Source organism: Periplaneta americana, chromosome 16 (genome assembly GCF_040183065.1).
Source record: "Periplaneta americana isolate PAMFEO1 chromosome 16, P.americana_PAMFEO1_priV1, whole genome shotgun sequence".
Taxonomy (NCBI): Eukaryota; Metazoa; Arthropoda; class Insecta; order Blattodea; family Blattidae; genus Periplaneta; species Periplaneta americana.
Window position 1 is genome coordinate 169,676,857 of NC_091132.1, and position 24,556 is coordinate 169,701,412.

At 38.3% G+C, this 24,556-nt stretch overlaps 1 protein-coding gene across 1 annotated transcript in view; it reads right to left on the reverse strand.

The window, feature by feature from the left end:
• Positions 1–333: 333 nt before the first annotated feature.
• Positions 334–24,556, reverse strand: part of LOC138691434 (zinc finger protein 665-like) — a 37,200-nt gene continuing 12,977 nt past the window's right edge. The window contains exons 5-10 of the mRNA XM_069813361.1: positions 15,305–16,229; positions 8,747–8,807; positions 6,256–6,326; positions 5,546–5,656; positions 3,228–3,298; positions 334–2,788 (exon numbers count right to left, since the gene is read on the reverse strand). Coding sequence (XP_069669462.1) covers positions 1,924–2,788; positions 3,228–3,298; positions 5,546–5,656; positions 6,256–6,326; positions 8,747–8,807; positions 15,305–16,229 — 2,104 coding nt within the window. The 3' untranslated portion in view covers positions 334–1,923. The remainder of the gene's footprint in view (positions 2,789–3,227; positions 3,299–5,545; positions 5,657–6,255; positions 6,327–8,746; positions 8,808–15,304; positions 16,230–24,556) is intronic.

A 24,556-nucleotide genomic window follows, 5' to 3' on the forward strand; every position in this document is an offset into this window, starting at 1 on the left:
CACCTGTGATATCTTTTTCTATATTCAATTCAAGAGTATAAATGTCAATCATCTTTGATAAACGTGTCAAGAAAATTCGCTGAGCTACCGATTCCAGCGAGAAACTCGCGCGAGGTTTTTGCCTCGGACGAGAATCTCTTCCAGTGTGTGGACGTCCATTTGAATCCATGTTATCAATTTGTTTATTTTCTCGCAACACATTTCTCGGTGGCGAAAACTCTGCAAGTGTGTTACGGGCCTTAACGGCAGCACTCACGCCAGAATACAAAACTAAATTATGTCCCGAGGATGTCACGAAGGGGAACTGTTAAGAGTAATGCGAGGTAGAAAGCCTACGTGTTCAAATTCCATTTATTTGGTAGATTTTTCACTAAGTTTCTACTAACACAGTAAATGCAGCAGCACACAGTGCAGAGATGTTTTGAAAAATAAAAGCTTTAAGAGATATTTCAACCAGTCAGCTAATATTAAATTCCATAGATGAAGTCGCATAGTTACAAGAATACTGTACAACCACAGTCTACTATATACAGTCGCGAAGCTTGAGGGTTTTTTTTCCAAATCTCGTGATAAAGCGCTCCAAGCGGTTAGCAACTAGAATTAATAGACTGTCCATGGTCGACTTTGGATTGTGTCGTATTTCTATCGAGTGATAGCTCGTTGCGTGTTTCACATTGATGCTTGTGAAATGTTCGTTATTGGTTGTAATGAAAATGTTAATGGCTAAAATATAATAATTGGAATAATAATATGGGACAAGGAGGAGACGTTTGTAGTGCTATAAATTGTAACAACAGTAAGAGAAAGAGGCCAGAGTTATCCTTTTTCCGATTTCCGAAAGATTCAGAAAGGTTCCTGGGTTTCCACAAGAATGCTGTGCAGAAACAAAACTGTTAATTTGAAGTTCTTTGTGACTGTTAGAATACATTATATCCTTAAATTTCACAATGAAATGTTTCAGTCTAACCGAAAGGACATTAGATACCGGTCAAAGTTCTGTCACTTAGGCTGCTAAATTTCCAGAGAAATAAAGGTTAGGTCTACTTTTTTTTTCAGAGGATATATTTTTAACTGTAGCTATTAAATTTGTTATTATTTTTATGTGTTATTTAGTAAAGACGTAGAAAAATTAATTTTGTTTTAATGAAATTTATTGATCACGTTTTATTTTCAATTCTGGTGGGATTATTATTGCTTAGGCCTACTTTTTTTTTCAAAGGATATGTTTTTAATTATAGCTGTTAATTTTGTTGTTATTTTTATTTTTTGCTTTATTAGAGACGTAGAAAAGTCTGTTACAATGAAATTTATTGATCACGTTTTATTTCCAATTCTGGTGTGATTATTATTGCTTAACCTCACCCCACTTTGTTAACTACGTAAGCCTACACTACAAGTACCGGTACACGTAAGTTACTCCATTAATTCATATTTCCATAATTATTATTGTTGTAAAGGAAAATGTAAATTAATATTTATTGGTTTCATAGTTAATTATCGCTATAATTTTGAATGAGTGAAGCCATTATAATAAATTTCAGTTCGTTTTGCACAAACAAAAATTATATTAAGTTATTTCTTGCAGGTATCTTCGAGTTTATGGTGGAATTTAATATACTTCATTAAAATAATAAATTAACTTTATGCATTTAATATTTCAATAATGGAAGGAAGGTGTTAATTTTTCGAAAAGAACACAACGAAAGTGTAACATTTTGTCGTCTACTAGGAGAGAGATCTGCGATGATGAGGCGATAGTAGCGATCCTAGTGGTGGGCAACTACCCATGTTTGCATTTTTACTACATATTGAGCTTCGCGACTGTATATAGTAGACTGTGGTACAACCGTATGTGGTGAATCAATTAGTAACTATAACCGGCCAGTACAACATTTTTCTGTGCCTTGCTGGGATGACAGCAATTCAGGAGTCCTGAGAGAGATTCCCCGAAGTGTGCTTACGAGCATGTATTCTCAGAGTTTTGGAATATAAAAAAGATTTCCCACACACAGAGCATTTGAATGGCTTGTCGCCTGTATGTGAATGCAAATGAATTGATAAACTTTTCGACGTAGTAAAACATTTGCCACAAACGTCACATTTGTACGCCTTCACACCTGTATGGGTGCGTTCGTGCGCTCTGAAGTTACCCGAAGCCGAGAAGCATTTCCCGCAAACGTCGCACCTGAAGTCCTTCTCCCCGGTGTGCATTCGGATGTGAGTCTTCAGCGATCCGGACTGCGAGAAAGATTTTCCGCAGATGTCGCACTTGTACGGCTTCTCGCCCGTGTGGGTGCGTTCATGCATCTTGAGCTTAAATGGCTGCTGGAAGCATTTCCCACACGCACGGCACGTGAACGGCCTCTCGGAAGTGTGCGTCTGAGCGTGGATCGTCAGCGTGCCTGATCGGGAGAAGCATTTCCCACAGGTGTCGCACTTGTACGGCTTCTCGCCAGTGTGCGAGCGTCCATGGATCTTGAGGGCCCCGGATCGAGAGAAGCACTTCCCGCAGACGGTGCAGGAGAACGGCTTCTCCCCCGTGTGGGAGCGCGTGTGGTCCGTTAGATGTCTGGAATGCGAGAAACATCTTCCACAGACGTCGCATTTGAATCTGCGTTCGCCAGCGTGTGTGCGGAAATGCATCTTGTGGCTGTGGAGCGTCTGCAAGAACTTGCCACAAATGTTACACTCAAACGAACCTCCCTGGGGTTCACAGTCCGGATTCTCTGAAGAGAGACAGTCTTCAGGTTTCGTGCAGTTCAATTCGTGCCCGTCTGTGTTCAAAGCGCTGCAATCAACATAGCTCATTAGTCAACACTGTGACCATCACCATAGCAACAACGTCATTAAAAATTGCAATGAGCTTGTAGCATTACTTGGACTTCCACGACATCATATTCTATAATTAAAGACATTCTGACGCTGGAATGAAACAAAAGAGGCCAGATGAAGCCAGTATGTCTCTAAAAATTGACTCGTGAGTACTAATCAAAGAAACAGAAAATGATGAAAGACTGATATCGTGCTACAGATTTCTCAAAAGCCACAAAGTATAACCACACTGCTGAAATCACGACCTTCAGTCTCTGATTTGAGGTGTCATATATTATATAAATCTGTCTTTTAATGAGAGAAGTGAGGTTACATTATGCAGTGTGGTGCACATAAAGTATTACGGCATGTTCAGTCAAGGACTAACTGAACACTTGAACAATGCTCTCACTCACCTCTCAGCCAAGTCTTGGTTATCCTCCACCTTAACCTCCTCTTTCACTGGATCCACTCCAAACGTTTCTTCCTGAAATTTATAAATGAAACAATGATGAATTATGCAGCCAGATTGAAATACAAAGTTGACTGTTTTATATAATAAAATACAATATCACCTAATTAGCAAAATTTTAGTGATGTTGTTGTTTTCTAATGCCAGGTGTTTGACAATAAAGTCATTTGACCTCTTGCACTCCAATATTTTTCAAAGATATTATCATGGTCAGCCACTGAAGCACAGATTTTGAGGTGTTCCGAATCCATTTCTTGGTTTGAGTTGCACAATGGGCAGTTAGGGGACTGATATATTCCAATTCTATACAGGTGTTTGGCCAAACAATCATGGCCTGTTGCCAATCTAAATGCAGCTACAGACGATTTTCGTGGTAAATCGGGAATTAACTGTGGATTATGATGCAGGGAGTTCCATTTTTTCCCTTGAGATTGTGTTATCAAATTTTGTTTGTTGAAGTCTAAGTATGTAGATTTAATAAATCTCTTCACAGAGTAATACGTAGATTTAGTAACAGGTCTGTAAGTAGCAGTGCTGCCCTTCTTTGCTAAAGCATCCGCATTCTCGTTTCCCAGGATTCCACAATGGGATGGTATTCATTGGAATACAATTCTTTTATTGAGTGATATTAATTGAGAGAGCATTTTAGTTATTTCTGCTGTTTGAGATGAAGGTGTGTGTTTAGAGACTATTGATAGAATAGCTGCTTTGGAGTCTGACAATATAACTGCATTCTTAAATTTATTGATGTGATGTGAAGAACACTGAGCATCCAGTTGCCATACCGGCTACAGCAGTATTCTCTTCTAATTTTTAAGATAATCACACTGCAGAGTCCAGCTGATATTGTTAGTTGCAGACATTAAGACCTTCAAAGTATTCAACAATACAATAGGTTAAATAGTACGGGAAATAACTTTTTAACCCATTTGAAGCAAGTTCAGTGTAATCAAAACAGAAAAGGACACTCGATGTGCTTTAATGTTTTAACTGAATATACTGTACGTCAGGGGCGTATACTGGTTAAAGGGTTTGGGCTACCGCTGACCCTATTATTACACAAAATATATCTAAAAATTACTTTAATTTTAATTACTATGGTAAAACTAATAATACAAAATTATTACATTAAGTTATATTATAAACTTTTTCTTTTGTAATTTCCTTGGGCTACAACCGGTAGGCCGCAAAATACGCCCCTGCTGTACGTAACCAATATTTAATTGTGCATATTTTTATCATTCCTAATGCAAATTAAAAAAAAATAACACGTGTAATACATTTCAAATATTATGCCTGTAATTTCTTTCAACTACATTCTACTACGCATGAAAACGTCTTCTACAGCACAAAAACTGTCTTAGAGTAATATAGATTATCATCATTATTATTATTACTAATGCATTTGCATTAACTGTAGATCTGGTTGAGTGAAAGAGAAGGGCTTAAGGTCTTAACTCTACCGGCTAAAATAAAATAAATTATTTATTGTTATTATTATTATTACATTTTCTTTCCCTCGACGTCTATCAACTAACTGTGCTACGTTAGTCAACTTTCACTCACTGAGTTCTGTGTCCTCTATCAATCCTCAACTAGCTCCAATTGTATGTCTTATAACTGTCACACAAAACTACAAGTGGGGCTCCACTACCAGCAATTCAACATTCCATTCACAAGGATAATAAGAAAAAAAACAGAGTATTATCAAGTGGTACCTGGTGCTATCCGTCATCATTATTATTTCTAGTCATTAATGGCCAAATTCCTCTGATTGAGGTTATGTACATCTCAAGGGAAGCACAATTGTTTTTATACATCTGAAGTCTGATTAGTGTAATATGTAACTAGTCAGTGATATCTGAAATGGAGGGGGGAAAGGAACTGACCACCCTACCCCATTATCTCTTGGCCAGTTGCCTCATAAGTGCTGTCTCCTTGTGAAGTTAAGGCCTATTTTCGGTTGCCAAAACGAGAATGAAGTCCAAAATAGAAAGTACTTCTTGCTGCGCCACATCTAAGTATAAACTTATTGTGTGTAGCAGTAATAGCAGCAATTTTTGCAGTGTGGAAAACTCGTACCTGGCATATACAGTTGAGTTGAAGACAATATATCAGCGCCCAATGGAAATGAACATTTAACCGAGAGATTTTTTTGCTGCCCAGAGTATTTAGGCCTAACAATTCATATATATAAAACAGGGAACTTATTATTGTGCCAACAAGATTGAACGGAAAATATGCACTGTGAGCGTAGATTACCTCCGACTCCCATTTCACCACAGAAAATGCAATGGGCAATGTAGGTTCTTCACTCTTCATTCTCCATTTGAGATCACAGATGGGGTCCGTGCACTTTTCTGTTTTCCCATCCTGCAGAACACACAAGCGTCAATTTATTATTTGTTATTGTTACAATCCTTTATAAAAACACCTGGTTTCTAACGGGTACACGAACAATGCTGTGATTATCTTGGGTATACAGTGCAGTCTCCTCTCTCATTACCAGAGGCCAGAACTTTGGCAAAATGCAATCTTTAATGGGTTGTGTGCATCCGTATATTCTCAATGAATAAATGCTGTTTATATTCTTAAAAATAAACATAGGGGTCATAGAATTCCTTGGACTGTATGAAAAGTTATTTTTAGGCTAGGTAAGAATGCGTTTAAAGGCTATATAGGCTAAGTACTGCCTCTGGTACAATGAATACACCCTAAGTATTATATATATTGGAATGCGTGGTGCAATAAATAGAGAGCGAAATGATGAGAAAACACAAAGAACCGGTACGACGTTATTTTGCACTTTCCATGATATTAATCACATGAATGACGTCAGATCTTACAGAATCCCGTGTCAAAATGCCCCAATTGTTTTCACCTTGTAGGAGGAATAAACACGCTTCACGCCAAACTTGAAAGAAGTATTATTGTAATTAAACAACGCACAGAAAGGGAATCCTCACACTCACATCAGTGTCTTCCGTAGCTGCGTCGGCCAAAGGGTCGCCATCAGGCTCTGTCTTTATCACATCCATTAGAACTGAAAGAAGAATGTCAGAAAATTTGCCATTTGTTCTTACAAATGATCTTAACACAGATGAACATGTATTCTACTTGATTTGAACATAAAATGTTTACCGTTTCTGTATTTATAAGACCGAAATGCAAGAAATGACTAGAAAATTCACATTCCTACTGTTAGCATTATATTTCCAGGTACCGGTACTAGAAAAAGCACCATGTGCACACAGTAACCAATCGCAACTCTCTACATAAGAACATATGTAAATACAACGTGCGCAAGCCATGAGGCTGTTTCTTCAATCTACGAAGGCAAAGAGCCAATCTTTATATATTTCGTACCTTAAATTTAATACGATGAATGCTATTAGATATACTTCGACTCTCACTTACAAGGAGAGGACACGCTCTGTATATCACCGAATGAAACAAGACTGTGTGAGATGAAACTACAAGACGTACTGTTCAAAGTCATACCTGGTATGGGTGGCCAATGACCCCTCGTTTTGGAAATATTGGCTATTGTTTGTGATATACTTCCGTTAGGTGCTCAATAGGGAAGCATTAGACTGTGTAACAGCGTAGCCCATATGGTTGGATGCTGAGTTGTTATCCAGGCAACCTGAGTTCGAATCTTAACTGGTTCTATATATTTTTTTCTTTTAATAATGATTAATATTGCGATCACAGTTATCTATTTACATACCTATATCATATTTCTCAATGTATTGAACGCTTCATCATGTTTTAAACAAATTACTAATTAACTAACATTCAATTGTAAAGGATAAACAATGAAATACTGCTCATGTAGGAAGGTAAGATGTGTCACTGGCGTCTGTTCTATTTCTGTAGCAGCTATTCCATTTCATTTTGTACACGTTTCATTATGATGTCATAGAAACACAGAAAACATACATATTTCCTGCACCATGCACAGCAAATGAAGGAAGGTTGTCCACAGTCACACACATTTTTCCGCACTTCTGCTGCGAAACAGATATCCTTCACATTCACAAACACTTCTCGTTCGTTTATCAATTTTGATGCATACCACGCATATTTCAACATGGCTCTGAATATAGGAACTGACAACTGAAAGTGAATTAAAATAATAATAATAATAATAATAATAATAATAATAATAATAATAATAATAATAATAATAATATTATCAAGCTTTAAAAAATGAGAAGGCATTAGGATTCGAACTCGGGTTGCCTGGATGACAACTCAGCATCCAACCACATGAGCTACGCCGTTACACAGTCTAATGCTTCCCTATTAGGTACCTAACGGAGGTATAGTATGTCATAAACAATAGCCAATATTTCCAAAACGAGGGGTCATTGGCCACCCATACCAGGTATGACTTTAAACAGTACGTCTTGTACTTTCATCTCACACAATCGTATTTCATTCGGTGATATACAGAGCGTGTCCTCTCCTTGTTAGATAGAGAAACAGAGGCTAAGGGTGTTCCAGGAAAATATTTGGGGCTAAGAGAGAATGGCGAAAGTTACACAACGCAGAACTGCACGCATTGCATTCTTCATCTGACATAATTAGGATATTAAATCCAGACATCTGAGATGGGCAGGGCATGTAGCAGTATGGGCGAATCCAGAAATCCATATAGTGTTAGTTGGGAGGCCGGAGGGATAAAGACCTTTGGGGAGGCCGAGACGTAGATGGGAGGATAATATTAAAATGGATTTGAGGGAGGTGGGATATGATGGTAGAGACTGGATTAATCTTCCTCTGGTCAGCGACCGATGGCGGGCTTATGTGAGGGCGGCAATGAACCTCCGGCTTCCTTAAAAGCCATTTGTAAGTAAGTAAATGATACTAGATACACACAGAAATAGGTATCTGAAAGCTTGTGCGACTGAATATGCCTTATTATGACAGAAGTGTTCTGCTGCCTGTGTGAAGAGAATGCTAAGAGAGAAAATAATGGACTATCGAATATAAAACAAGAACATCACTTTCCGGACCTTTGTTATGACCACTAAACTGGAGCGGCACTACGTCTAAAGGCTTTAAAAGCGTGACGCTAATACTGAGCGTCGGAGCGTGTTGCTAGCAGCGAATGCTATCTTACACTATTTGCATTGCTTACTGCGCATGTGCAAAACGAACCTCACGAATTACTAATTGAAACACATTAGTTAGACAGAGAGAGCAATATCCCCGCCAACAGTCACGCTTTCAGACACGAAAGAGCATTGCGGTGATGCCTCCAATTTATTAAAGACCTCACTGGATATGACAACGAACGCGCACACCGAAATGTCATGCAATTCGTGTTCTTAGCCACTGCCTGCTGGATCGCCCACATATAGACATAGCACGTCATAAGATGTGATGCAGCAGGCAGTGTTCACTACGAGAAGAATATTCTCTTTCTAACTCGTAGTGTGTCCATTGTCTACTAACTTTCCAGGTAAGATTGAAGTAAATGTAAATAAATGCACGTGGCATGATGGTTCCTGATTGGCTATTGGACGTATAACTTCTCCAAGCTCATACTTGTCATCTTCTTCATCACATTAGTTCCTCCTAAAATAATAAAATGTATAATATTGTGAATTTTATTAGTAACAACAATGTAATTTATTCGTCACAACAATAATTCCTTTCTACAATTCACCTTAAACGCTCTCGTCAACAATAGGATTTTCACTCAACACAGTATTCGTTATAGCACTCCACCGACGACAATGACAATTTACTTGGACTATTACGCACAACAATGAACTGTTAATCTTAACTAATATTTACAAAGCACTATTTACAAATCAGAACTACCAGTTCTCAGTTCACAGTTCTTCTATCTCAGTCACTCGAGTTCACAGTATCTCGAACCACAGACCTTCAGAGACAGTTCACTGTACTCGAACTCGGGTCCCTCCAACTGCGGTCCACTGCACTCGAACTCAGGCCTTCGGATGCTGACGCAGATGCGGACGCACACTCGAGTCGAACTCCGGCTGGCTTGCTTGCTCTGGCTTTCTCACTGACTGAATAACTGAAAACTCTGAAAACTGCCGTCGTTCCTTCGCGACCGTAATTTATAACCACAGCGACGTAACCTCGAAGTTTCCACCCGTCTCTAGAGATGGCATTCCAGAGAAATCCAGGGCCCTCTCCTCTCTACCAGCACCAGATGCGCGCGCAAACTCGTCGCGTGACGTAATACACCTTCTCTCTTCTCTCCACCGTGCGACGTCACTCAATGTTCCGTGGAGCCTGTGCGATCTGCTTTCATGCGGGACGCTGGTCGTGAGTTCGATTCTCACGTCGCTGTCACAATATACATGGAATACCGGTAAATTAAACATGCTTATAAGAAAATTGTCTTACAATTTAAACAATATGTTTATAATAGTAGTTTCAGACATTGCATCATAAATCATTGTAACGTGTATTATGGCAACGCGCATGCGTAAAAGACATTAAGCGGCACTCCCAAAGTGACCTCCAGCTTCACAGAGCACATCAGCACAGCTGGTAACACAGTGCGTGATTCAGTGTTGTCAACTTCAAAGAAATTTCTGTAGAATTAAGGAATTCTCCGCTCTTCAAAGAATAACATTTAATCACGAATCTACACAAAAAGAAAATCCACTATTCCCTGTAGAGAAATAATAAACCCTTCGATATCAACGCGCATATATCTAGCTAATGGAAATTCTTCGATATCCCTGTGTTATTGAATCACCATGTCTGTCAGCACAAAATTCGTCTCCCCTCTGCTTCTAGAGCGTGTGCATTTCGAGAACGATCACGTGAGAGCTGCATGCCTTGATCAGATAAAAGATGCCTTTGTGAATCCCCGACTTCGTCTTTCTCGCACCATCTGAGGTCGAGGTCAGTGTCCCAGTTAGTTTGTTTGTGGCAGATGACGGTGATTACTGTATTGAATTGTAGTAGCCTTTTGTTAATGTTAAAGCAGTCAGTACAGGAAGCGTGTGTTAGTGTTGTGTCGGATATGGAGGGGATAGAGCTGCTATCAATTTCCGATTAATGGTGTACGAGTTCACACACAGACGTAAGTAGAATCTAATCATTATATTAATAACATTTTAACTTTATTAAACTCACGTAAGTCATGTTATTAACCCTCTGTGAGCATTTTACGGGTTAGTTTAATGAATGTGTTGAAACGTTGTCTGCTATATATCAAATGATGGCTGCCCTGCGTGCGCCCTGGGGCCTGTTTCACAATGTTTACAAGCTTTGTAAATTGTAAACTTCTGTTTCACAATCTTTGTTCAAAATGTTCAACTTTACAAAGGAAATCAAATCTTTACAAATTAAATTTTGCTCACTTTACAAGAGTATTCTGTTTCACAACGAAGGGTAATTTTACAAACGTGTAAACTTTACTTGTAAAATTAGCACATTTTATACAATACCTCTGAGATGTGTAAAGTTTGATAAAGGAGAACTTCTACGGAATAACATAGTAGGAGTTACATTGCCAATTGTTTCAGAAACAAACAAGCATGAAGTCTATGAAGAGGTGACCTGCAGTTCTACCACTGGATCATCTAAAAGAGCGGACATTGTGGTCATCGAAGGAGATAAAAATAAGAGTTACATTTTAGATCCCACAATACGCCTTGAAAAGTATCCAGATCAAATTCTACAGGTTGATAAAGAAAAGAAGCAACATTATGAACCATGTGAAGAAAAAACATAGTACTGATAACTACGAAGTAATGGCTCTTTCTTTTGGGCAGCAATCACAAAATTTACAGTGAATGTGTTCGAAAGATTTGCACTCAAAGTTAGTTCTGCAAGACATGCTTTTTGTATAACCCAAGATAAATAATATAAGGATAGCTGCCATATTCATACCCACATTAAACTAGTTATTGCTTTTCTAATATTTTATATATAAATGTTAATTATGATTAGCGTATTATCCTATATAACTAGCCTGTATGATGGCGGCAGTTCTCCTCTGTTGTAGTGATTTATCTATTACTCATTAACAGTTACAGCGAGTTCAGAATATGTGCGTCAGATACGTGTGCAACATCCGACGATATAATCACATATCACCGTCCTTCGCAAGTCTTTCGTGGCTCTGACTTAAAGAACGCAGAACTTTACACTTTTTGTCTTTACTCTTTCGAATTCTGCACACTTCAACACTAAATTACCTTTCGTCTCGTTTCTCTTACCTATACTCTAACCACGACGTAAATACCAGATCGCTTATCTGTGGCGCGTTTTATTTTATTTATTTTATTGGGTTATTTTACGACGCTGTATCAACATCTAGGTTATTTAGCGTCTGAATGATATGAAGGTGATAATGCCGGTGAAATGAGTCCGGGGTCCAACACCGAAAGTTACCCAGCATTTGCTCGTAGTGGGTTGAGGGAAAACCCCGGAAAAAACCTCAACCAGATAACTTGCCCCGACCGGGATTCGAACCCGGGCCACCTGGTTTCGCGGCCAGACGCATTTATCTGTGGCGCGTTAAGTATACCTCTTCATAGAACATCTCGTTATTCATCATCTTTTACAGTATCCACCTCGCGTCAATGGAATTCCCTGTCACAAAGTATTAGGGGCTGCAAGACAATAAACACCAGGGGCGTATTTTGCGGGCTACCGGTGGTAGCCCAAGAAAATTACAAAAGAAAAAGTTTATAATATAACATAATGTAATAATTTTGTATTATTAGTTTTACCATAGTAATTAAAATTAAAGTAATTGTTAGATATATTTTGTGTAATAGCGTCAGCGGTAGCCCAAACCCTTTAACCAGTATACGCCACTGATAAACACCTTTAAAACCAGCTTAAAAGATAACCTTCTTAGCATTTCACTCAAATCATACTGACTTCATCTATCACTGACTACATTGTTACTCCTTCCTTTAGACATCATCCTGATTGCGCTGTATTTTCAAAATTGTCTCATAATAATCTCTTTCTATTATCTAACATTATTTGAAATATATTAACATTCTATGTATTTTAGCTTAATTCTGCTACATAGTTTGTATTTCAGTGTTTAATTAATAGTTCATAGTATTCTGTTGTTTAATTCGTAAATAAACCTTGTATACATGTAACTCTTATTTAAATCAAATTGTTGAATTCTTTGTAAGTTAATACATATGTTGTATACTTTCTGCTGGTTCAGTGGAAGAGAAGGCCTTACGGCCTTAACTCTGCAAGCTAAAATAAATCATTATTATTATTATTATTATTATTATTATTATTATTATTATTATTAACATCGGTAAACATTTCCAATAAAAAGCATCGGGACTTTTCAATCGCCGTACATTTAAAATAATTTTACATTTTCTGTAGGTCAATAGTAAATAACATGAATTGTTAAATATCACATATACTTAACAAAGATTTGTACCGGTACGTGACTGTCATGGCCAGCTGTATTCCCTTCCTCCCTCTTGGTAGCAGGTCAGCGAAGTGAGGCAGCGCCAAGGCTCTTCTTTAATGAATTATTAGGGACAACGTACACACACTGCTGCATCACAAGCTGCTTCGCGCTACAAATGCTTTCTGTGTGTTACCGGATATCTAAGGTGCCACTCTCTCATCCCCGTAGATTGTAAAAATTGCTCAGTAAGGAATCATGACAGCTCACATGTACCAAGAGGTTTAAGACATAAACAAGTGCACATCCAAATGAGATGTATTTGCAAAGGCTCTAATCACAGAGGAGTTACAGAGCTATGATTATCATATGTCCCAAGAAAGAGCGGCCGTGCTCTGCATGGTTTCTGCCGTACGCTAACCATTTCTCCCTTGCAATCGGGCTCCAGCAGCCATATGGCATTCAGTGTGCTTAGAAGTCGTGTAATGAAACTCTCCATTCTTCAAGTGTACAACGTTAGTGTATAATGTTTAGGATTATTGTGTATTTAGGTAATGCCTAGCAACAAATTCTCACTGTGTGAACGTGTGTATATGTACAATACATTCATAAAAGGCGGAAGGTCCTATGCGGAAACAAGACGAAAATTTCGAATAAAGTTTCCAAACAGACCTGTGCCTTCTGCTAAAACAATTAGACGACTCACTAAAAGATTTAAAGAAACAGGCCCAGTGAAGAATTGAAAATCAAATAGAAAACGTAGTGTTCTTACGCGGAACGATTGTCAGTTTATTTCCAACGAGTTACTCCCTTGGTTTGAATTGTAAATTATTTAAAAATAGCGTGTAAGAGGGTCTTAGACTAGAAATGTTTAGCTTAAATGTAGTTCTGTTTATAAGTATGCATAAGGATGTAATTATTTGACTTATTTGAACTGTTGTATCAGTGAAGCGAGGTGAGTCAGTGAAGTTATGGTTTTAGAGTGCAGTGAATAGTTCCGATCAGTGATAATTTATAGCGTCAATGAAATGTGTTCTATAGTGTCAGTGAAATGTGTTATAGTGTCAGTGAAATGTGTGCTAAAGTGTCAGTGAAATGCGTCATAGTGCCACTACAGGGAATGAGATGAGAGTAAAGTGAAAGACTATTGAAACTTATGTAGGGCCTATACATATGTAGGTTGTATTGTAAAATTAGGTATTTTATTTATGTTTTATTATTAACTGTATTTTTTTTTATTTATCGGAGCTTCCTCAAATTAGAGGCTGCCATTAGACAAAGCATACAAAACAATACAAGAACAAATAGATGATGAGAGCTAAAAGAGTAAGAAAAAAGGCAAACATATACACAAACAAACAATGGCAGTTTACAGAAGAAAAAAAAAGTCAAGTAAAGAATCAATGAAAGCTAAGAAGGAAAAAGAAAAATGATAATGGTGCGTCAATTTAATAAATTGTGTTAAATTGTATTGTGTATTCTTATTTTATTGTGTATATAATTGTATTGTGTATTGTATAATTGTATTGTGTATTGTATAATCGTATTGTGTATTGTAAATTTTATTGTGTATTGTTTATATTGTGTATACCACTGTCACCGGGTGCTTGCCCACTTGCAGTGTAAATAAATACATACAACAAGATTTTGCCACTAACTGCCGTGTCAATGACGGAATTGAGGCCTATTTTCTATACGACACTAATCAGTAATAATTGAGGCCTCCATGAAGCCCAGATATAACACCCTGTGCCTTTTATTTACGGGGAACACTAAAATGTAGGATTCACAGGAAAAATCCTCACTCTAAAGATGAACTAAAAGACTATACACGAGAAGAAATCCAACCTATCAACGATGTGGAACTTCAGACTGTTGTTCATTCGTTCATCAGAAGATGTCAGTTGTGTGTGGCGACAAATGGGGGCCATTTCCAGCAACGACTGTCAGCATGGTGAGTCCAAATTATTGAGCATTAATTGTTAGTACTGTTATGTATTGTAGAAGGGGTTATGCGTTCGGAGGAAACCACACAGGGCGTGAGGGAATAATAGTTCTGTACAAGACTTATCATCTGTAAAATGTCTCTCTGAGTAACGGGAGAGGGTTGGAACTCATAAATGTATAATTCAGTTTATACAGTACACCAATATCATACGTGAATCCGTCGTCTTGAGGACAATGTTTATATCTCCATCGGTTTGTTGGTTTCATTCCTAGATTACAGCAATTCAAATATCATAAGACTCAAAAGTTGTTCCCTGGTTTAGCATTCATTTAGATTCCAAAACTGTGTTTTTATACTAATGAAGTAGAGAGACATCTGCCCAACAATTGAATCAGTCGGAGCTAAAAGAAACTAAGTCACTTTTCACAACTTTTCGGGAGAACAAAAAACATTCCACCAATAACACAAATATTATATTTTTATGTTACTGAAGACAAAAGAATATTTAAAAGTCTTAGTTCCTTGTTCCACTGTTCGATGTGCATGACATCCGTTGTTCAAATTGTTGCATAACCCAAAACTGCATATTTTGACTTAGCTCCTTTTAGCTCCGACCGATTCAATCGCACTTAACGCTGAACGCACATACTGATAAAAGCAAGAACTGTCTAACGCATCAAGCACGTGAAGTACTCGTCCCCGTGTGAACACGTTGATGTCTTGCGACTGCCCCCGACTTCGAGAAACATTTCCCACAGACTCCACATTTGAACGGCTTTTCCCCGGTATGCGTACGAACATGAATTGTGAGCATTCCAGACTGTGAAAAGCATTTCCCACACAGAGAACACCTGAACGGTTTCTCGCCAGAGTGCGTACGTGCGTGAGCTTTAAGAGTTCGCGAGTGCTGAAAGCATTTCCCACACACATCGCACTTGAATGGATCCTGAGCCAGTGGACGATTTTCACCGCGTAAGTGGCATTTCAAGGCAACTCCGGCGTGTTTCGCAAGCGTTTCCTTCCGTGAGAAGCGCTTCCCACAAGCAGTGCATTTGAAGAGCTTCTCGCCAGAGTGGATCCGTTCATGAGCTGCGAGATTTCCCCTCTGCACAAAACACTTCCCACAAACCTCGCACTTGAACGGTTTCGTACCAGCGTGCACACGCGCGTGACTAGAGAGACTGGACGAATGAGAATAACGTTTGCCACAGATAGAGCATCTGAAGGGCTTCTCGCCAGTGTGAGAACGCGCGTGGATCTTCACGGCTCCAGAATGCGAGAAATTTTTCCCACAGAAATTGCATTTGAAAGGCTTCTCGCCCGTGTGCGTGCGCATGTGAACGTTGAGATGCGTAGCTTGAGAGAAACGTCTGCCGCAGTCCTGGCATTGGAATTTGCATTCCTCGGAATGTACGCGGACATGCCGTTTATGGCTCTGGACAGTCTGAAACAGTTTGCCACAAATATTGCACTGAAGTGAACCTCTGCTTCTCTCTTCGCTGGGGTATTCGTTGGAAATGTGCGGGCCACCTCCTCTCTCTGAGGCCGCACTGCTGTCCAGTACTGTGCAATGCATCTGCACCGCTTCAGTCCCATCAGACTTGCTGTAATCAAGACATCCCTACATTAGGCCCGTAACACACTTGCAGAGTTTTCGCTAGCGAGAAAATTAAAAAATTGATAACATGAATTCAAATGCACGTCGACACACTGGAAGAGATTCTCGTTCGAGGCAAAAACCTCGCGCGAGTTTCTCGCTGGAATCGGTAGCTCAGCGAATTTTCTTGACACATTTATCAAAGACGTTTGACATTTATACTCTTTATGACGACTGAATGTAGAAAAAGATATCACAGGTGGCGATGAATTGTATTGTTTTTATTTGAAAATGAGAAAAGATGGCTGATAATTGCAGTCAGAAACTTATCGAACTTGTACGATCGAAAAAAAAATCGAATCGAAAAATCGAAAGTGAATTGGGAGGACAAATTTAAAAGGTACGCAAAACGCGTCCTTGCAAAGGGTTGGGGGCTGTACAAAACTAAATGTATGAGCTCCAAGCCTGTTGGCTCACTCCGGGTTACGCTGCTCCACTGAAGGAGCTCTAGAAAATTTTGAAGGGGAAGCCGAAATTGAATGTAACCTCTTAGGTACCACATACGCGAGGGGGACTGAGATTTACTTGTACGATGTCACCCGTAGGTCTATTTATATGATACACGGGATGAAAACTATAAAAACACGAAACTTAAAGAAAGAATCTGGAGACAAATATCTGATTATCTGAAAATAAATAGTGCTATATTTTATTCTGATGAGATTTAATAGTATTAATTAAACATTTGAAATAATGTATCTACATGTCTTAACAGTTCACATAATTTTAATCAGAACATAGCAAAGAATCCTCTATCATATCATGAATGGCAAAAAACTGAGGTCCATTCAACCTGAAATAACGCCTAACGTATCATCATTCAAATCGAAACCAGTGTCCAAAACTCGCCCTTATTTTCGTAAGATACAATGTGATTTTCAGATATTTCTGGCTTTAATTTTAGGCCTACTTCTTCTTTTCATTAACAAAATATGTTCATGTAACTCCATTTCCTCATCATCTGAATACTCAGATTCAACATAGCGTTCGTACGTAATTTGTAAAGTATATTACTTACAGGTTATATATTTAAGTACGACAATATACGTAAATACATAACCTATAATATTTCCCCCAACGAGTGATTGCTATAATCAGAAAAATGCTTTCTGCATGAAGGCAGTGCATAGATGATCATAGCGAGGTGTGATCTGTGATAGCGAGAACTCGCCAAGTGTGTTACGGGCCTTAATCTCACATAAAAAATAATTCATAGTAGGAAGGGGCATTCTAAAACAAAAAAAAAAAAAAGATTAAGTCTGTCCCTTCATGGGATAGCATGAAGAAATTATAGTAGAACATCTATTAATCTATTAGCCATTATTAATGTGACACAATGCACAGTGAATGGGGATTTTTCTGATCTCCATCTCAATTCTCTAAAGTAAAACTATGTCCAGCAATGAAGCATCATCTTCTTCCTCCAGGTGGCCCGGGTTCGAATCCCGGTCGGGGCAAGTTACCTGATTGCCGTTTTTTCCGGGGTTTTCCCTCAACCCAATACAAGCAAATACTGGGTAACTTTCGGTTGCTGGACCCCGGACTCATTTCACCGGCATTATCACCTTCATTTCATTCAGACGCTAAATAACCTGGATGTTGATACAGCGTCGTAAAATAACCCAATAAAATAAAAATAAATTCTTCCTCCAACAGCCTCAAGGTGATTCAAGTGGGCGTTCTCTCTTACTCACACCCAAGGACAGCAATAATGTCATCTTCATGTTTTATTCACTGTCTAATTAATTTTTTCCTCATTCACGTCACAGAACTGGTCATATGTCTTCCATTAAGATCCTTCCACTGTCGCCATTATTCCAAAACCTTTGAAACTCGTAATTATGTTCCTTGCGTTAGCCTCTTTTGTATTCAGTTTCTTCGGAAAATGAAGCATTGCAACATCTTCCGCAAGTGAGATGGCCAAGAGTTTTCTTGTGCAATGCCTTGTCATCATTACAAGGTCATCCATGCTGACTTACTCCTGTAGCAATCGAAAGGCAAGCATTTCACTTCTGCCTCATTTTCCTTTTCCAATTACTGCAAGCTTCAGTTCTTGTTCTCATGCACAACATAGAACTGTTGTCTATTCTCCACTGCATTTGTGGCTGGGTTTAGTTTCTTTAATTATTTTGTAAGAAGGCATTTACAATGAAGTTCTGTTTCGATCATTTGGCTGAACATTAACTCATTGTGTGTCCGAACTGGCACGTCGTCCCGCGTCAAGAAATTACAATTCAAAATACATAAAGATAGCAGCAGCAATAATAATTCACTGATCATTCAGAACCGGGAAATTCATGCACAAAGGCCTTCGAAGGGAATATGCTCAGTTGTAAGGCGTACCTGATTGGAGACGAAATAACAGAGTAACACATCGATTTAATGTACAGAGTTTGATTCCAACTCCGTGAATATGTGAAGTCAAATTATTGTGAATTTTTATTCAGCTTCCTCCAAGTGAAGGCTGTCTAGAAGACATAGCTTACCAAAAAATTGTTTTTTTTTTTTAGTAAATGGTAGGTATACAATTATAATGAAAAAAAAACAATGGAGAAGGAAAAGAAAAATAAATAACACAATTATAAATAATAGAAGATGACTAAACAAAAGATCATTAATTCCAGAAGAAACATAAAATTTCCTAGTACGGTATCCATTTGCTATCAGGTGATCACAGTCGTCTATTTAGCACTAGTTGCAAGACCCAACTTAAGTGAGCAGATCGCAACAGGAAAATATCAATCTATTTACGTGTAGAGATGGTTTCTTAGGATTTTTATAGATCCCTTCACTGCAGACAGAGATACTTCAGTGACAAGAGTTTGTCCTAGACCAAACTGCTTGCAAAAATGCGCGAATCTTTTTGTGATGGTTCCTCTAGCCCCAATCAGTAATCCAATAACTTCGATCGACGTTAGATGATATTTTTCCTTATAATATGGTATAGCAGGGTCGTACATGTCGTATTTTTCCTGATGTACCTCAGCAGGTTGATTTTCGTACGTTTCCATCCTTACAGTTCGATCAATTATGAATCCGCTTGTTGATCTTGTCGGGATAGCGATGATGTCAACGCGCCTTGTAGATCCATTTGTGGACAAACCATGGACCTCCTCCTCTACTTGGTAGTCTTTTCCTCGTAGGGCCGATGCTAAGAGGGATCGAATCTTGTTATCACATATGAGAAAGACATACAATCTTCAAGGATGTGTCCTTTCACCAAGGTAACATGCTCCATGTATAGCACTGATTTCCATTCAGACAACAGCTGATGTCCACACATATCTGAATACGATTTTTGTCCGTTTTTCAGGAAATTAGAGACAGAAAACGTAATGTTTCTATGACATTAGTTCACTGGACAGTTAGTGGCAGGTAAGTAATTGCGAAATCTATCTCTGTAATAAATATACGAGGCAGACCCACACGTCATACAAGAAATGAAAGTTGGCATCTATCCGGAAACTGCCTACTTATTAAGAATTACAGCAAATGATGTCCAGGAGTCAACTACGAAGTTGGTCAGTGTCTGCACAGCCCATTGCCACTGCTTTCATTCCATGAATTATTACAGAAAGTGTATACATATGGTTCATCATAAACGTGAAGTTAGCCACATGCTGCTTTGCATTTCAGATGCTTCCTGTGTATTATCCCAAATCATTTTGACTTGAATTCTCCGATACCGCAGGCCACAGTTCGAAGTCACATCTCACGTTAGGAGTCATGCCAACAAGTGAAAGTACAAATACTAATATAGCCTACTATTCAAACATGGATAGGGATATTGCACAAATCTGCTCATTTGGCATTATTAACTCAGGATCGCTTGCTATATTGTTAAGTGATAACTAGCGTATTAGATTTTATCTAACAAACATAATTGTTCTGTTTGTTACTTTATATTTGCAGTAATCAATACATTTTACACAAAGAGTTTTGTATTACAGTTTCTGTACATACAATAAACACAATTGCGAGTTTTTCTATTTCCGAGATTTTGTAATGCACCTCACAAACGTGTATTGTATAGAATTTTATGCTCGACCATGCCGAAATGTAGTAATTATACACCTGGTAGCAGTCCTTTAATGCATGTCATTAAAGTACACCTATTCATTAAAGTTCAGGTTTTCGATTATTCTCGGATACGCAATCGAAAGACAACTAGGGAAACGGCATGGAGGCTGGAAATCCAATACTGTCGCAGAAGGTTATGTTCTGTTACTATAATAATTAGCGTTAATTGTAAATAATATTCAAATAAATTCAATTTGTCATCTCGTTTTTCAATTCTAAATCAATTTCCAGGTTATATCAAGCCTAATGTTCCTGTTATCCTCTAGATTATGTCAAGGTCAATGACATTCGTGCCTCGGAAAAAATCAATACTTTCGCGTCTGCGCACATCTCACAATATACGAGCTATGCACAAGGTCACTTCCGATCTTCAGTCAGATACAAATAAAATGAATACTTCTGAATAATTTCAAGTTAGAAATATGGTCAAGCATAAAAAGTCGTATGAAACTTGCCTATAATGGTAATTTAGACGCTCGTATGAAAATTATGAAACTCGCTTGCGCTCGTTTCATAAACAAACATACTCGCGTCTTAATTACTATCATTACAGGCTCGTTGCATAATGTACTATTTTTGCACGATAGTATATTTTGAAAATAAATTTTTTTTTTAAATCTTAATAATACACACTACGTGCAATACACTGTGAACAGTTGACTGATATTAGCAGTCTAGCCAACGTACAAAGTTCACCATCAACTTCAATGTGGAGGAGTAAAAATGATTCAGGTGCTTGAGGCCTTGTAACAAGGACTGTCCAATCAGGGAACAGTTCCTGCCATGCTTCGTCACTCCCAGCGCTGTGCAGTCCAATTCTACGCCAGTTAGTAATGGTTTCTACGGAACAGACCTCTTTTGCAATGGAAAATTAATTAATTGTTAATTTATGGAAAGACAGGTGGCTTTTGACAAATCCCTGCCCTCACAGGGTGTCGTACCCCTTGAATGTGCCTATCTCCTATTTCTCCACATTTAATCATAGCAATAGTTTGCCACTTTCCAGCTTCCAGACGGATTGTCTGCCTGTTGTTTAAGGGCCAAATACATCACGTGAACTTCAGTTCGACACCAAAATTTGAAATTGCTGAGCAATGGGAAGATAACTTTTCTGCCATTAATTACTTCTTGGTGCTACTGTAATTTGGAAGTATATCGGTCTCAGAGGCGTGGACCCTCTCAAAGAAAGCCGTGGAAAAGATCGATTCTTTCGAAAGGAGAATCTACGGACCTGTATGCGTGCAAGGGGAATGGAGAATTAGATATAATAACGAACTATACCCCTTGTATGGAGAGCTACCCTTATCGCATGTTATTCGGATTAAGAGACTCAAATGGCAGGTCATGTAATTAGGAGGGAATAAGATCGAGTCCCGAAGAAGGTATTTTCAGGAGATTTCGAAGGAAGGCCGGTGGGAAGATGGTGTATGTCAGGATGTGCCACAAATCCTCAAAATCCGGAACTGGAGAGCCGCAGTACAGGATCGACAAGTTTGGTGGTGTGCAACTGGGGAGGCCATGACCCGAAAATGGGCCGATGCGCCACAGAATAAGAAGAAGAAGAAGAAGAAGAAGAAGAAGAAGAAGAAGAAAGAAGAAGAAGAAGAAGAAGAACGGTCTCAGAGATTCTTGGGAATCACAGAAAAATATACTGTAAGTTCCATTGTATTTTCTCCACGCCGATTAAACACATGTAACCTACGATAAACTTGGAGAAAAGGGCTTAAAATAAAAATACAGAATTATTTACTAAGACTGGCATTATATTTCAGTAAAAATCTCCCTCACCCCATTTACTCTCACATGTCTACCAATAAAATGTGTTGCGTGTTTAGCATTTAGAAGATCCACCGCACTGCTCAATCACTGTGACACTTGCAACGTAAATTACAAGCTTTGGCAATTAACTCAATGAAATGCAATATAAAAACATAAATGTACGACCAGGAAAAATTATATCCCACTCAAGCAGATGACCTTAAACATTTATTAGGAACTGTATTATGACGTAATAATTTATGAAGTCACAAAGAAAAGAGCAACGCTGTGAGAATGAAGGTGACATTGCGAAGTCACCTCAGTAGAAGGTAAACATTTTACATTCTCAGCAATTATGGACACCCCTACTAGAGAATGTTGCAAAAGCCTAGTAACAGCTGAAAGTGTTTACACTCCATGCCAGCACACAGACCTGTTTGGTACGCACAAATTTTTTATAGAATACAAGATTTATGAATAAGAGATTCTTCAAGCGGGTGATACAGTTTACAAACAATTGTAACACTATGTCGTAAATAAAATGATACCTGTAACGGGCCTGTTGAGGGCTACGAGTGTTTCTTCTTCAATCTTGTTGATGCCTTTCTAAATGTCAGCAATAGGGATATCTTATGCGAAGTTTTACCGTTAGATGGCAGGAGCGTTCCATGCGGCGCAACATGTTGTAGGGCTATGTTATATCATTTGCTACACTTGATTACGTTTTCTCGCTTGTTGGGTTTTCTGTGCGTGTCAAAATTATATTTACAATTATTTTGTATAATCTAGTATAATTTAATATAATTCAATATTTTATTACCTCACAATTTAATTTAATTTACAATAAATAATAACGTAAACCTGTATAATATTGAGCGATTCCCCTTAAGAGATGGATGAGGAAATCTGCAGTATGCAGAATATAGATACGAGTAAATTGAATGTTCATGAACCTAAACGAGAACTTTGAGAACGAGGTGCACGAATAAAAAAATAGCAACTATGTCGAAAGTGTTATTGCCCTCTTTAATAATTAGTATTTAAGAACCGTTCGCTAAAAATAGGATATACAGCCACCAATGTGTTTTTTATTATAGGGAAGGGACTATCGAGATTGAATTCCTTGTATTTTTTTCTGTAGTTGCAGAAAGATCAAATGCAATAAAATTTTGAATAGGATGATATAATATGATCGCAGTAGCTAGTATCACGATTAGTCGTGCGTTTTGTAGGTTAAGGACATGCAGTTTTGAATACTACGTAGGATGATTTTGAAAATTTGAAGTTAAAACATGGTTTTAATAATTAGGGTACAGTACATTAAAAACATTATTCACGAAATGGATTTCACTACGGATCGTCCTGGATAATAAACATTCCAGTTTATCGAGAGTTTACTGCAGGCGTGAACTTCGGATTCTCCTACAACTGCTGCATATAATCTAAGCTAACATAGCTCGTTGTCGAGGTTGCATATGTTTTTATTAATTTTTCTTTTTCCTCTTCCAAAATGAAACTGTAGTCAACAATTCCTTACTTGAAGTAGTTACTTTTATTTAATAGCGAGCACTTTCGAGGTCCAATTTAATTAGTACTTGTATTTTTTTAAGGTTTAAAGTATATATTCAGAATATTTTGGGACCTGATTGAAGACAAAAAGCTTTCCCTGGTTTTTACATATAGGAAAATAACAAAAATTTGTCATTTTAGTTGTTTTTAAGAGTATTTAATATACTAATACAGTATGTATATCCTCAATGTTTGTATACCGAAAAACAAATGAACACGCAAAGCGCATCCCTCAAAGTACACGTGCGCTGTCTGTTGGTGCTAGTTCAGGATATCCCTATTCAAATATTATAACATTCAGAAATATTTAACCTTTCTTCAAGACTGAAATGGCTTCCGAAATGTGCTTAAAGACAAGTATGTGTGGGCTTACTAATGTGAGAAACATCTCCAGCAAGCACTGGATTTGAATTGCTGAAAATATCAGCAAAGTACAAAATATGGCATTTTAAAGATTTCTTAGTGCTGCCGACTTTGATAAACATTTTGCGCGCGCACACACATTGTATTGGAAATGCTAATCGCCCGTAGGACGAAGTGTACGGATTTTGAGTATTCTCGAACTTGAGAAATATTTCCTGCACTCAGGACATCTGCAGTATGTCCTCTCAGTGTTCCCGATAGTTGAACACATCTCATTCCAATGGCTCTGCGTACGCACACATCTGCCAGTGTACTCTTACGCATCCTTCTCTGCAGTATGGCCGAGGGCGTGCTTTGTCAGAGATGCCTTTCGTGCGAAACATTTCCCACACTCATCGCACTTGAACGGCTTTGTATCCGTGTGCGTACGTAAATGGACCGAGAGTTTTCCGGCACGTGAGAAGCACTGTCCGCAGATGTCGCACTTGAACGCCTTGTCGCGAG